General features: G+C 69.9%; 2 protein-coding genes across 4 annotated transcripts; one reads left to right on the top strand and one right to left on the bottom strand.

Annotated features, from left to right (window-relative positions):
* Positions 1 to 390: 390 nt before the first annotated feature.
* BABAM1 (BRISC and BRCA1 A complex member 1) lies at positions 391 to 3,115 on the top strand. 3 transcript variants are annotated; one of them, XM_068420546.1, is made up of 9 exons: positions 391 to 460; positions 882 to 1,213; positions 1,292 to 1,350; positions 1,466 to 1,586; positions 1,663 to 1,741; positions 2,139 to 2,163; positions 2,481 to 2,610; positions 2,682 to 2,768; positions 2,859 to 3,115. In XM_068420546.1, the coding sequence occupies exons 2-9, from the start codon at positions 899 to 901 to the stop codon at positions 3,057 to 3,059; spliced, it is 1,017 nt and encodes a 338-aa protein (XP_068276647.1). In that variant the 5' UTR covers positions 391 to 460; positions 882 to 898; the 3' UTR covers positions 3,060 to 3,115. The 3 variants fall into 3 exon arrangements, with proteins under 3 accessions (XP_068276647.1, XP_068276648.1, XP_068276646.1); XM_068420547.1 differs by having other exon boundaries at positions 416 to 460; positions 871 to 1,210; XM_068420545.1 differs by having other exon boundaries at positions 416 to 460; positions 871 to 1,213.
* A 98-nt stretch (positions 3,116 to 3,213) lies between these two features.
* On the bottom strand, positions 3,214 to 13,093 carry ABHD8 (abhydrolase domain containing 8). Its single transcript, XM_068420844.1, has 5 exons — positions 12,339 to 13,093; positions 11,598 to 11,768; positions 11,229 to 11,445; positions 10,987 to 11,102; positions 3,214 to 3,268 (listed from the first exon to the last, which is right to left on the bottom strand). The coding sequence occupies exons 1-5, from the start codon at positions 13,091 to 13,093 to the stop codon at positions 3,214 to 3,216; spliced, it is 1,314 nt and encodes a 437-aa protein (XP_068276945.1).
* Between the last annotated feature and the right edge of the window lie 926 nt (positions 13,094 to 14,019).

Here is a 14,019-nt window from a genome sequence, read left to right as displayed (position 1 = left end):
GGCAGTGCGGGGGTGCAGGGGGGTGTATGTGGGTGCTCAGGGTGCAGAGGGGTGGTCCGTGGGTGCAGGGGGGTGCATGGGGCGGTGCAGGGGTATTTGGGGTGCAGGCGGCGGTGCAGGGGGGTGTATAGGGGTATTTGGGGTGCGGGGGGTGTCTGTGGGTGCTCAGGGTGCCAGGGGCGGTGCAGGGGGGTGTGTATGGATATTTGGGGTGCGGGGGGTGTTTATGGGTGCTCAGGGTGCGGGGGTATCTGGGGTGCGGGGGGGTGTGTGTGGATATTTGGGGTGCGGGGGGTGTCTAGGGGTGCCCAGGGTGCCGGGGGCCGTGCCGTGCACTCGGGGTACCGGGGTATGTCACGTTGTGTCCCCCCCCCCCCCCGAACAACAAGCCCCAGCAGCCCCCGCGCTCCGCCGCTTCCGTGCGGGACCGACGGGGCGGGGCGCGTGCGGCCGGGAGCGGGTGAGAGCCGGGCCGGGGGGGTACGGGGGGCACCTGAGTAAGGGGTGCAGGGGGTGGGGGGGGGGTACGTGAGCAGGGGGTGCGTGAGCGGGGAGGGGGGCTGGAGCAGGGGGATGCGTGAGCAGGGGGTGCGTGGGGCAGGGGGGTGCGTGAGCAGGGGGTGCGTGAGCGGGGAGGGGGGCTGGGGCAGGGGGTGCGTGGGGCAGGGGGGTGCGTGAGCAGGGGGTGCGTGAGCGGGGAGGGGGGCTGGGGCAGGGGGATGCGTGAGCAGGGGGTGCGTGGGGCAGGGGGGTGCGTGAGCAGGGGGTGCGTGAGCGGGGGGGGGCCTGGGGCAGGGGGATGCGTGAGCAGGGGGTGCACAGACCGGGGGCCGGGGGTCGCAGGGCTGCAGCAGCCCCGACACCCCGCAGCCCCTCCGCAGCGTCCCCCGGAGCCGCCATGGAGCGCGGGTGCGTGATGGACACGTCGGAGCCAGGCAGCGCGGCCGAGGAGGAGGAGGAGAAAGCGCCGGAGCCGCGGCCCAGGACCCGCTCCAACCCCGAGGGGGCCGAGGACCGGGCGCTGAGCGCCCAGGCCAACGTGGGCAACCGCAGCGAGGGCGTGGGCAACCGCAGCGAGGGCGAGGGCGAGGCGGCCAGCGCCGAGGACAGCCCGCAGGGCCCCGCAGCCCCCGACGGCACCGCCTGGCCCGGCCCCGCGGCCCCCGCCGAGGTGCAGGTGAAGACGCCGCGGGTGAACTGCCCCGAGAAGGTGGTGAGTGTCGGGGGGCGGGGGGGCCCGACGCCGCGGTGAGGGGCTCAGCCGTGGCTCACGCTCTCTCCCCCCCCGCAGATCATCTGCCTGGACCTCACGGAGGAGATGGCACTGCCCAAGCTGGAGTCCTTCAATGGGTGGGTGTTGGGGGGCTGCTCCTGGCTGGGCTGGCCCCGGGGACCCCAGGCTGGTGTGGTTGGGGGGACGAGGGGGGGACACGTGTCCCCGCTGAGCCCCGTCCCCCCACGGCAGGTCCAAGACCAACGCGCTGAACATCTCCCAGAAGATGATCGAGATGTTCGTGAGGACGAAGCACAAGATCGATAAGTGCCACGAGTTCGCGCTGGTGGTGGTGAACAACGACGCCACGTGGGTGAGCGGGGGGACGGGGACGGGGGGGGGGGGGGACAGGGACAGCTCCGCGCCCCCCTCACCCCCGCTCCCCTCAGCTCTCAGGGTTCACCTCGGACCCCCGCGAGGTTTGCAGCTGCCTCTACGACCTGGAGACCGTCGTCTGCAAGTCGTTCAGTATCCCACCGCCTGCGGGGCTGGGGTGGGGGGTCCCTTGGGGGCAAAGGGGGTCCCTGGAGCATCAGCGGGGACCCTCCGGGCCCGTTGCCTGCCGGTGGCAGCAGACCCACGGCTGAGCCGGCTGCGGCACAGGGCGGTGTCGGCGTCCGAGGGTGGGACCGGGCCCCTGAGCCCCCCGGGGTGGTGGGGTGCAACGCCGGACCCTCCTGACCCACCAAACGCCCCTTTACTGGTGTTTACTCCCCACCCCGGTCCCTCCCGGTGCCCGGTGCCATCGCCACCCTCCGTGGGGGCTCCCTGGTGCCCGGGGTGTGGGGGCATCCCTGGGTGTGGGGGTGTCCCGGGGGTGGGCAGGGGTCTGTGTGCCAGGATCGGTCCTTACCTGGGGCTGCAGATCTGGAAGGGCTCTTCAACCTGATGTGAGTGTGGCTGGGGGGGGGACAGGGGGTCAGGGGGGGACACAGGGGGGTCGAGGGGACACAGGGAGGTCAGGGGGGGACACAAGGGGTTTGGGGGGACACGGGGGGGTCGTGGCTCCCGCCTGGCTCCGGGTTTTCTGCTTTGGTGTGCCAACGCCGCGAGCGTCACCCCAGACAGCTCCGGGGTGGGTGCTGCCCTCCCAGTGCCACCCCGGCAGTAAGACCCTCGTTAAGTTTTAACGAGGTGGGGACAGTCCCCGAGTTGCCGCGGGGGGTCCCTGAGCCACCCCCGTGTCCCCCCCCCGGCCCCGGCGCAGCCAGCAGAAGATCGAGCTGCCGGTGACGGAGAACGTGCAGACCATCCCGCCGCCCTACGTGGTGAGAACCATCCTGGTGTTCGGCCGCCCGGGCTGCCAGCCCCAGCTCTCCGTGGCGGAGCACATGAAGGTGGGTGTCCCCCCCATGTCCCCCCCATCCCCCCGGTGGCTCCGGCTCCATCCCGGTGTCTCGTCCAGCAGAAGATGCTCCAATGTCCCTACTTCTTCTTCGACGTCGTTTACATCCACAACGGCGCGGAGGAGAAGGACGACGAGACGAGCTGGAAGGTAACGGCAGGACGGGGCGTCCCCCCCATGCGGTGTGGGGCCGTGTCACCCTGTGCCAGCCCTGCCCGTGTCCCCATGTCCCCCCCCCAGGAGATGTTCGCCTTCTTCAGCAGCCTGGACGCCAAAGGCACCAGCTACAAGTACGCGGTGCCGCTGGCGGGGCCGGCGCTGGAGCTGCACAACTGCATGGCCAAGCTGCTGGCGCACCCGCTGCAGCGGCCGTGCCAGAGCCACGCGGCCTACGGGCTGCTGGAGGGCGACGAGCCCCCCGAGGGCCCGGCCCCCCCCTGAGCGGGGCGCGGCGGGGGGCTGCGGGGGGGCCGGGGAAACAGAGCGGTGTGACCCTGCCCGGCGTCGTGTGGTGCTGCGGCTGCTGCGCCCCGGGGGGGGAGACTGGGGCGGGGGGTGTGCAGGGACTGGGAGACACTGGGTGGAGCTGGTGCGGTTACTGGGAGGCACTGGGGGGAGCTGGTGCAGGTACTGGGAGGGACTGGGGGGAGCTGGTGCGGTTACTGGGAGGCACTGGGGGGAGCTGGTACAGGTACTGGGAGGCACTGGGTGGAGCTGGTGCGGTTACTGGGAGGCACTGGGGGGAGCTGGTGCAGGTACTGGGAGGGACTGGGTGGATCTGGTGCAGGTATTGGGTGGAGCTGGTGCAGGTACTGGGAGGCTCTGGGTGGAGCTGGTGCAGTTACTGGGAGGCATGGGGTGGAGCTGGTGCGGTTACTGGGAGGCACTGGGTGGATCTGGTGCAGGTACTGGGTGGGACTGGGTGGATCTGGTGCAGGTACTGGGTGGATCTGGTGCAGGTACTGGGAGGATCTGGTGCAGGTACTGGGAGGCACTGGGTGGAGCTGGTGCAGGCACTGGGAGGCTCTGGGTGGAGCTGGTGCGGTTACTGGGAGGCTCTGGGTGGAGCTGGTGCAGGTACTGGGAGGCATGGGTTGGAGCTGGTGCAGTTACTGGGTGGCACTGGGTGGACCTGTGGCAGATACTGGGCAGCACCGCGATGTGCCGGTGCAGCCGCTGGGGGGCGCTGGGGGCGGGGCACTGCGCGCTGCGGCCCCGCCCCTCCATCCGCGCCGGCGGGGTGGGCGTGGCTGCCCTCGGGCGGCTCCTATTGGCCGCCTCGCCCGCCAATGAGCGGGGGGCGCGCCTGTGCGCGGGGGGTTTGAATGGGCGGGGAGGGGCGGGGCGGGGCGCGCGTGCGCGGGGTGGCGGGAGCGGCGGGAGCGGTGAGGGGGCACCGGGGGGGCGGTACCGGTACCGGAGGGGGGCACCGGCACCGGGGGGGGCTCTGCGGTACCGGCGGTACAGCGGGCGGGGGTCGGTGCTCAGGGGTACCCCCGCGTGCGCTGCCCCGGGGGGGCGCCCCGGGGTCTGCACCGGGGGTGGCGGGAGGGGGGGGTGCAGCACGCCCGGTGCTGGGGGCCCTGCACGGCCCGGGGGGCACAGGGGTGTCCTCATGGTGGCGGGGCCCCTGTGCGGGGCTCCGAGCCGGGGGGGCGATGCCCGCACCCCCCCCGCGCTGACCGTGCCCGGCTGTGCCGCAGGGCGATGCGGGCCCTGGGGGCGCGGGGGGCTCCCCCCACCCTGCGACTCCCCGGGGGGGTCCCCCCCGTCCCTCCGAGCGGCCGCAGAGCGCGGGGGGGCGGCGGGCGCTGCCTGGGGCTGCGGCACGGCGGGGACCCCGACGCCAGGTGAGATGCGGGGACACCCTGTGTCCTCCCCCCCCCCAGTACCAGAGCACCCGGCTGTGGGGCTGGGGACACCCGTGTGCCCCCGAGGGGGCGGCCGGGCTCGGGGTGAAGCCCCTCTGCCCACTGCAGGGCCGCTGAGGAGCCGCCGCCGCTGCCCGTCACCGTGTCCCTGGGGTGCTGCGGGTGCCTCGAGCCCCGGCTGAGGGAAGGGGGGGACCCCGAGCGCCGCGAGCAGGTGAGTGGGGACAGCTTCGGGGACGGGGACAGCACCCTGGAGGTGCTGCTGCAGTGTGGGGACCCTCATCATCGGGGGGGTGGGTGGGCAGCAGTTGCCCACCTGGCGCTGGCAGGGGCCGTGTCACCCCGTGGTGGCCCTGGCAGGGGCCGTGGCACCCCGTGGTGGCCCTGGCAGCGGTGACAGCAGTGTCCCCTCCCGGCAGGATGCCATCGCCCTGGTGCTGGCGCAGGGTGACCGCGCTCACGTACCGATCCCGTGGGGCTCGCAGCGTGCCCGGTGCTGGCCCCCCGCGGAGGGTGAGGTCCCCAGGGTGCCCCCTTGGCTGGGGCGGGTGTCAGGGGCTGATCCGGCCGGGCGCTGACTGCCACCTCTGTCCCCAGACCCGGGGGGGCCCAGGCGTGCCCTGTCCTTCCTGACCGAGGATGGCACCGAAGGCAGCGTCCCCCCCGGGTCCCCGGAGGACGGCTGTGACGCCGGGCCCCTGAGCAGCACCCGCCGGTCCCTGCTGGAGCAGCCGGAGCTGGGGGGTGGCTGCGGTTTGGGGGAGCCCCCGCTCTGGCTGGGCTGTCCCCCAGAGCCCCCCTCCCTCGCCCCATGGCCCCACGGGCACCCCGGGGGCCTGGCTCTCCCCCCGCAGCCCCTCGCCTCCAGCACGCTGCTCTCGGCCAGGGACGAGCTCGGGGAGGGACCCCAGAGCCAGCCCGTGGGGGGCAGGACGGGGGGTCCCCCCTGGGCTCTCCCCGAGCCCTGCGCTGGGGGTGGCCCCGGCCACTCTCCCCACGGTGGGTCCCTGAGGTGCCCCCAGCCCCAGCGTCACAGCAGGGCCCCAGGGGGGCACGGGGCAGCCCCCAGGGCTCCCCTGCCCCGTGGTGGCCTCAGCAGCTGCTCCGTGGCGTGCCGGAGGCCTGGGGACAGTGACATCCCCGGTGCTGTGGCTCAGCACCATCCCCGTGTCCCCCAGGGACCACCAAGGGGCTGGGCAGGGCTGGGCATCGCGGCCCCCAACCTGGGGACAAGGGTGTCCGAGGTGGGGGCCGAGGGCTGGGACCGCAGCAGCCTTGGGGACAGCGGCAGCCTTGGGGACAGCGGCAGTGCCAGCGAGTGCTTTGTCAGCGCCGTGGAGACCCTGGAGCCCAGCGAGGCCGGGGGGTGCCCGGGGGCTCAGCACCGCCGCTCCCCCCAGCCCAGGGCAGGCGGGGGGCCAGAGCTGGGCACAGCCCCCTCCCCGGCCGGAGCTGCCCCCCAGGAGCCGCCCCCCGCCAGCCCCCCAGACGCGGAGCGGGTGCAGGGGGAGGATGTGGGGGGGGGCTCGAGGGCAGCCCCGTGCTGCGAGGACGGCTCAGGGGCGGGCGATGAAGGGGGGCTGCTTGCCCAGCTCCAGGGGTGCAGCCTCCAGGGTTCCCCCCCCGGCACCCCAGGACCCCTTCACAGCCCGGCCAGTCTCGCCGCTGGGGATGTCACCCCCCGGGGCCAGGACCCCCTCAGGTACCGCCACGTCACCCCCAGGACCAAGAGCCGCCTCCAGGCCGCCGTGGCATGGCTCAGCGCCTCCTCTTCCTCCTCCCTCTTCGACGAGTCGCTGGAGATGCCCCGGAGGCCCCCCAGGCTCAGAGCACCCCGGGGTGTCCCCAGCGACCCTGCCACCACCTCGGGGCACTGTGTCACCCCGCAGGGCGAGGACGTGTCCAGCGGGGACAGAGAGGGGACAGGCTCTTTGGATGACACTGAGATCCTCCCCAGAGCCCCCAGCCAGCCCAGCTTGCCCCTGGGGACCAGCAGCTCCCCAGGCTCCAGCCCCACGGTCCTGCTGGTCCCCGGGGACCGTGGCCACCCCCAGGACCTCCCATCAGATGCTCAGGGGTCCCCTGGCTCCAGCCCCACAGTCCTGCTGGTCCCCGGGGACCGTGGCCACCCCCAGAACCTCCCGTCAGGGGCTCGGGGCTCCCCTGGCTCCAGCCCCACGGTCCTGCTGGTCCCCGGGGACCATGGGCACCCCCAGGATTCCCCGTCAGATGCTCAGGGCTCCCTCTGTGATGCCGGCAGCCCCAGGGTGCTGGAGGGTGGCTCTGGGTGGCAGGACCCCTCGCCCTCGGGGACACACCAGCCCCTCCTGGCCACCGCAGTGGAGATGGGGAGCCCGGCTGTGCCACTCTCGCCCTCCGTCTGCAGCACCCGCCGCTCTGAGGAGCACCCTGAGGACGAGGAGCAGGGACAGGCACCCACCGAGCGGCACAGCCCCGGCACAGAGGCCAGCACCAGCCCCAAGGGCACCGCGGTCCAGGATGGGCGAGTGGGCACGGTGCCGCCGCGGCCCCTCTCGGACGAAGGTCTGCGCCGGCGGCTGCGGGCACTGGGGGACGACCCGGGGCCCGTCACCGAGCTCACCCGGTGGCTCTACCTGCGGCGGCTGGAGAAGCTGGCGAGGGGATCTCGGGCGAGAAGGGGAGGTGGGTCCTGGGGAGCGCCCCCCTGCCCGGCCAGCTGGTTCCCACGGTGCCGGCGCGGGGCTGGCGGTGCTCCCCGGTGCCAGCGTGGGGCTGACGGTTCTCGTGGCTGCCCCAGGGCACAGCCCCGAGCTGGTGGCCGCGCTGCGGACCGGCCACGTCCCCGACTGCGCCCAGGACGAGCTGGTGCTGGCCCAGCAGTTCGACCGCCCCGACCGGAGCCGGCACTGGCGGGAAGGGCTGGTCAAGTCCAGCTTCAACTACCTCCTCCTCGACCCCAGGTAGGGCCACGCCGCTGCCCCACATGTCCCTGGTGCCAGGGGGGGTCCAAGGGGACCCCTGGGAGGCATCGAGCCCCAAAGCTGGGTGTTTGCCCCCTCAGGACCACCCAGAACCTGCCGCTCCGCTCCCACCGCCTGAGCCCGGCCGAGTGCTTCAGGACCTTCATCGAAGCCATCTTCTACGTGGGCAAGGGGACACGTGCCCGGCCCTACTGCCACCTCGCCGAGGCGCTGAGCCAGCACCGTGCTGGGACGCAGAAGGTGGGATGGGCTGGGGGCCGTGGTGGCGGGCACCGGGGGGCTGGGGGCCGTGGCGGTGGGCACGGGGGGCTGGGGGCCGTGGTGATGGGCATGTTGGGCTGGGGGCTGTGGTGATGGTGCCCGCTGTCCCGCAGGGCTGCCCCAAGGTGCGGCGCATCCTGGAGATCTGGGCGAGCGGGCAGGGCGTCGTCTCGGTGCTCTGCTTCCAGAGCAGCGTCCCTGCCGAGGCGTACACGCGGGAGGGCTGCCTCGTGGAGGCCCTGGGTGAGTGGGGCTGGAGAGGGGGTGCTGCCCCTGCCCCTGCCGCACCTCCTGGCATCAGTTCTGCCACCACTCCGACCCCTGCATCCCTCTGTCCCACCCCGTGCAGGAGTCGGGGGGTGCAGCCCATCCTGGGGCACACGGAGGCTTTGGGCTCCCCGGTTGCCAGCGCAGGGTCTGGGCACGATCCCCCAGACCCCCACGTCCTGTGGGAAAAGCTGCCCGGGAGTGGGTGCTGGTGGGGGGCATGAGGCTGCCTCCATCCCTGTGGGGCTGTGGGTGCTGATGGGGAGCAGGGGGCTGGGGCTGTGGGTGCTGACCCCATCCCCATGGGTGCTGCCCCCATCCCCGCGGGGCTGTGGGTGCTGATGGGGTGCAGGGGTCTGGGGCTGTGGGTGCTGACCCCATCCCCGTGAGGCTGTGGGTGCTGATGGGGAGCAAGGGGCTGGGGCCATGGGTGCTGACCCCATCCCCATGGGGCTGTGGGTGCTGATGGGGAGCAGGGGGCTGGGGCTGTAGGTGCTGCCCCCATGCCCGTGGGTGCTGACCCCATCCCCGCAGGGCTGCAGACCATCACCAACCAGAGGAAGGGGAAGTGCTACGGCGCGGCGGCGAGCTGGCCGGCGGAGCGGCGCCGGCGCCTGGGCGTGCACATGCTGCACAGGGCCATGCGCATCTTCCTGGCCGAGGGCGAGCGGCAGCTCCGGCCCGCGGACATCCCGGGTGGGCGCTGAGCACCCTGGGGTGCTGGGGGGGGGGTCACCCCTTGCCTGCGCCCCTGCTGCGCTCTGGGCGCGGGTTTTATGTCGTAGACACTGGCGAGAATGTTTCTATTTTTCTGTTTCCCTAAAGGGTGATAAATAAATCGCTGCAGGTCGGGTTTTTACTAAGAAATCCAGGCTGGGGGGGTTTCTGGGTTCGCTTCCCCGCTCTGCCGTGCCCCGGGGACAGCCCCCCCGTGCCCCCCACGTCTCTCCCCACCATCAAGTCGGACGCAGTTGAGAATATAATGGGGTTTTACTGTATGAAATGGCACTAACGCGGCGGCGGGGCTGCGGTGCACGGTTTGCCTTGGCCTTAGCACAAGCGACGTGGGGACGAGCGACACAGACTCGGTGGCAAACAGAGGTTGAAGAGCTGTGGCCCCGCAGCCGGGCACCCACAGTCGCCCGGAGCCGGCTGGGGGGTCACGGCGGGGGGGGCAGAGCCACCTTTTGGGGTATGGTGGCATTGCTGGGTACCCTGGCTGTGCTGCGGGGTGTCCCCTGGCTGGGAGGGGTGTGGTGGGGGAAGGTCTGAACTTGGGGGGTCGTTAAAATTCTCATTATGAGACAGGTTGTGGCAGGGGCGGGCGCTGGCACGGGGGCTGCCTGGGGACACTCGTCACACGGGGGTCCCTGTCACGCTGGGGTCGGCTCCGAAGGACCCTTCCTCTTCTACATCGCTTTGGGGTGGGCTCAGCCCCGGGGAGGGCGTGTTGCAGGCGGGTGCCAGCTCTGGTCGGAGCAGCCCTGCCCGCATGGGATGCCTCAGCCCGGTTCAGGGCGAGGAGGCGCCGGGTGGGACGTGGGCCTGGGGTGAGGTTTCCATGGGACTGGTTGTTTCTTTGGTTTAGATGGGGGGGAATAAGGGAGAAGCGAAGCAGGGAGCAGCTCCGCTCATCGGGGAGGCTGGGGCCACCTCCAGCGTGCAGGGACGGGGCTGGAGAGCAGCCATGCGAGCACGGGAGACCCCCAGACCCCCCAGCAGCGCCCGGGTCCCCGCTTGACGCTTCTCAGGTACCTTCTCGGTCTTGCCCGGCTCCTGGCAGCGGGAAGCGGCGGGGAGGAGATGATGGGCCCGGTGGGTTATGTACAGAAGGGTGTTGGCAGGTGACGAGCTGTTGTCCGTTGTGATCAGAGGGTCGTGGTTTGCTTCTTCGCTCCCGTGTTGCTCCGAGACCCCCCGGATCCACGCAGGAGCCTTCGGACACAGTGACAACGCGATGGTGTATCACAGGTCCCCGGGCGCACAAGGGACGGGTGTGATCCCAGCAGGGACACGGGCCCGGAGCGGGTGGTGTGTCCCGGAGTCGTGGAGGAGCTGGAAGCCGGGAAGGGCGAGCGGATGGGACGCTGCGGGAGTGGCTGCGTGGTGGCGATGGCTCCGGGCACCTCGAGGAGGGAAGCAGAGGGCTCTGCAGAAGCCAGCGCTGCGGTACCTAAAGCGATGGCGGTTGGGGACGTGACGGCACGGACAGTGGCACCGGGGACTGCGGGAGAGCTCAGGTTTGGCCTCGTCCTCCCCACCACATCCATGCCAGCCCCACCGCGGCGGGGGAGCTGACGGTCCTTCTGGCTGTGCCCAGCAGGTCACCTCCTTGTCCTCATCTCCCAGCCAGGCAGAGATGAGCTGTGCAGGCAGGAGCCACACGGCTGCTGGCCGTGACCCCCTCGGGGCAGTGCCATGGGCGTCCCGTCCTCGGGCCCCGCAGACAGCTCGAATAAAGCACTGGAGAGCTCAGAGAGGTGAATCCTGCTGCTGAGGCCGAGGAGCCTTTGGCTTCCCCTTAAAGCAATCCCAGCTCAGCTCCTCCGGCCCTGGCCGGGAAGGTTCTGGAGCCAACGCGCTCTCCCTGGAGGAACCCCTTCGAGTTCTGCCCGTTTTGCTGCAGGTGGGACCAGTCTCCCCGCAGCCGCCTCCTCTCTGTCCCCGGCCGGGGATCGCGGCGTGAGGAAAATAATACTACAAAGAAACAGGATGAAGACGCTCCAGCGGCTGCCGTGCCGTCCCCGAGGGGCCGGGGACCAGGTCTGCCGTGTTCCCGCTGCCGGCCCCACGCACCTCTGCCCAGGGGGGCCTCCACGCTCTGCCACCAGCCTCTGGTGTGGCTGGGAAAGAAAAATCATCCGAGCTCCGGGCGAGGGCAGCCTCCGCCGCACCCCTCCGCTCTCACAAACCCCTCTCCTCTTCGAAATGTCTCTGCCATCGGAGCAGCCCGGTCACGGCGTCCTGCTGCCTTATTTCTTCTCCCCTTGCCCGTCCCCAGCTGGCGTCTCGGGCTCCCACAGGACGAACTCGTGGAGCAGCGTGTTCACCGTCTCGGGACACTCCATCATCACCATGTGGCTGCCCTCGTCGATGACCTTCAGGAAGGCGATCAGCAGGATCTGGAGGGAGACGGTGGCAGCAGCAGGCGTCAGCGCCGGGACGAGCCCCCCTGCCTGCATCGCCATGGGCTGGCAGGCAGACCCCAGCCCTCAGCCACCTCCCCCCAGCCCCATTCCGTCCCCTACCTCAGCCATTCGCTGGTCCTCCTCCACCGGGACGAACTTGTCGTGCATGCCGTGGACCAGGAGCACGGGCACGGCCAGCTCTGCGTGGTAAACCTCGTCGCCCTCCGGCCAGTACTGCCCGCTCATCATGGCGCGCAGCACGAAGGAGGACACGTTGAAGGCGTTGCCCTCCTTCAGCAGCTGCTTTTCTTTGGCACCCTGGCGAGCGAAGCCAGCCCTGCGGGATGGAGCCCGGGCAGAGGGTTAGCCCCGCGTGGTGCCGGGAGCGTGGGGTGTCCCTGCCCATGCTGGGGGTCCCCGTGGTGGCTGGAAGCCAGGGTGGCCAGGGACAACCCCCCCCAGTGCCACGGTGCCAGGACAGCCACTCACTTGAGGAAGCTCCACGCCAGGCACGGGGACAGGCAGTGCAGCACGCAGGTGGGCATGTTGAAGATGGAGCAGAAGCTGGGCTCCAGCGCTGTCGGGCCCCCTCCGTTGATCATGATCACCTTATGGACCAGGTCTGGGTACTCGTGGGCGAGGAAGGTGCAGAAGGACACCCTGCAGGGAGAGAGAGATGTGGGACCCGTGCTCTGACCCCGTGGCACTGGAGGGTGCTGCACCCCAAGGCAGATCCCAAGGATCCATGGCTGGAGGCCAGGCTACACCCCTTTGTTCGACCCGTGCTCCCCCTTCCTGGGGCAGGGTAACCCCCACCAAACCCCGCAGAGCCCAGGCAGAGGGGCTGAGCTCAGGGTTTCACTCCTGCACAGACCAAAGCAGGGTGCTGGGACCCCTTGGGTGCCCACCAGCCTGGACCAGCCTTGTGCTTCTGATCTAATCCTGCCCAGCTCGGCGCCCGCCTCCAGCTCCCTCTCCTCCCTGGGCTGCTCTCTGCCCTGCTTTGTCTCCATCTAATTGACTTTCTCGGGCTTACTCTATTTATAGCTGTGCTCTGCCAGCTTCCCTGCTGGAGGACGGGCTCTGGGATTAGCTGGACCCACACAAGAGGATGGAGGAGATCAGAGCTGCGGGATAAACCCAGAAGGGGAAACCCCACACCCCTCCTCTGCTTCTCAGCCTCCAGCATGCGGGATTTGGTGGGTGTTTGCTTCCCTCCTGGCCCCTTACCCGTATGAGTGTCCTATCAGGATGTTCCTCTTCTTCGCGTAGCGCTTGAACACAGCCCTCATGTCCTCTGCCAGCGCGTAGAAGGTGTACGCGGCGGCGATCTGGGGAGCCGAGCTGCAGCCGTGGCCAGCCAGGTCAGGAGCCACCACTTCGTAGCCCAGCTTGGTAAAGAAGTCCAGCTGCTCCTTCCAGATGTCCAGTGAGCCGCCCACGCCATGGATGAAGAAGAGGACGACGTCGCTGTGCGTCCCTTTGCAGCTCGTGATCTGCTTCTTGCAGTCGATGTTGACGACTTTCTTGGGTTTACGCTTCCGACGCTTGCCGGGGGCGGCGGCTGCCTCCTGCGTGCCACATCCCGGCGTGCGGGCGGGCCCCTGGGCAGGAGCTTGGCTGGCCAGGTCGGAGAGCTCCAGCTCCACGGTGCCGTTGGGTTCCCCTGAGCCGTTTTGGCAGTGCAGGATCTCGGAGCGCACGGCGTCCCCCAGGTTCTCGATCACCAGCTGCCCGTTGCGGTACACGGTGATCTTGCGCTTGCAGTGCACCGTGCCCCGCTCCGGCCCCCCGGGCTGGGGCTCCTCGGGCCCCTCCGGGGCCGGGCGGTTGGGCATGCTGTGCCTGACCCGTAGGATCCTCCCCGGCTTCACCTCCATGAAGCTGTAGCCGTTGCTGGACTCAACGCTCTCCAGTGGCCCCACGGCGTTCGTTGTCTTGCCCATCAGGCAGCACAGGAGCCCATCAGTGATGCTGTTCAGCATTATGCTCCCTGCAATGAAGGCAAGAGCGGGGGGGCAGGAGAAGGGGGTTAGTCACAAGCTCCAGCACCCAGCGGGGACCTGCTGGGGGTCCTGACAGCCCTGTCCCCTCCCTGCTTTGCTGCCAGCCCCCACAGTGGCAGGAGGCAGGGTAGAACGTGCCTCCAGGCATGTATTGGGGGGGCGAACATGGTGCTCCCCAAATGCCCAGCCCTCCCCAGCCACCTGCAAACGTCCTTCTGTTTCTGGTCAAGGATGGACCCAGCACCCCCACGCCCTCACCCCTGTCACCGAGGTGGTGTGACCTGCGCTGGCCCAGCAGGGGTGACCTGGGGCAGCTGCAAGCCCACGCGGTCCCCGGCACGCAGCTGCGGGCCCCTGAGGAGGGATCTGCTCCGGCCGAGGGAAGGTACATGCAAAGAAAAGCCTGTTTGAAATGAAAATGCTATTTCTGGCACCAAATAGGGGGCTGAGGAAGGATTCAGCTATGAGAATGCATTATTTATGCCAATTAAATATATATATGTATCATCTCCAGTCCAAACCACCACTACAAACGGCGAGAGACGGAAATTACAGGGATGGGAGATGAAGGTTTTAATTACAGTCGCTCCGCAAACCAAGGCTGAAAATAATGGGGCAGGAGAACCAGGGAGGGAGGCAGGGACCCAGCACCCACTTGGGGGGTGGGAAACCCCCTCCCCACATCCCCACCCGGCACCATGTGGGCTGGGGGGCATGTGGTGCTGTCCTTGTTGTCCCCAAGGCTCATTCCTTGGCATTTGCTCTTCCCAACAGGGTGAATTTGGGAGGGGGCTGCGGGGACCACGGAGCCTGGCAAGGAGCAAGGCCAGACCCAAGCAATGGCAGATGCCAGGTAGGAAAGGCTGGTGGCAGCGGGGGCAGCGGTGCTGGGACTGGAGCCTGAC

This window comes from Nyctibius grandis, chromosome 31 (genome assembly GCF_013368605.1).
Source record: "Nyctibius grandis isolate bNycGra1 chromosome 31, bNycGra1.pri, whole genome shotgun sequence".
Lineage (NCBI taxonomy): Eukaryota > Metazoa > Chordata > Aves > Nyctibiiformes > Nyctibiidae > Nyctibius > Nyctibius grandis.
The sequence above is the reverse complement of the archived record's forward strand: the minus strand, read 5'-3'. Positions and strand labels throughout refer to the sequence as shown.

What these genes read in the sequence shown, in the direction of transcription:
- BABAM1 (XM_068420546.1), top strand. Translation starts at nt 899, where the DNA reads ATGGAGCGCGGGTGCGTGATGGACACGTCGGAGCCAGGCAGCGCGGCC. An exon ending in TGAACAACGACGCCACGTGG is followed by an intron (nt 1,587 to 1,662) that starts GTGAGCGGGGGG and finishes CGCTCCCCTCAG; the next exon opens with CTCTCAGGGTTCACCTCGGA. An exon ending in CGTCGTCTGCAAGTCGTTCA is followed by an intron (nt 1,742 to 2,138) that starts GTATCCCACCGC and finishes CTGGGGCTGCAG; the next exon opens with ATCTGGAAGGGCTCTTCAAC.
- ABHD8 (XM_068420844.1), bottom strand. Translation starts at nt 13,093, where the DNA reads ATGCTGAACAGCATCACTGATGGGCTCCTGTGCTGCCTGATGGGCAAG. An exon ending in AGGACCAGCGAATGGCTGAG is followed by an intron (nt 11,103 to 11,228) that starts GTAGGGGACGGA and finishes GTCTCCCTCCAG; the next exon opens with ATCCTGCTGATCGCCTTCCT. An exon ending in GTCCTGTGGGAGCCCGAGAC is followed by an intron (nt 3,269 to 10,986) that starts GCCAGCTGGGGA and finishes TAACCGCACCAG; the next exon opens with CTCCCCCCAGTCCCTCCCAG.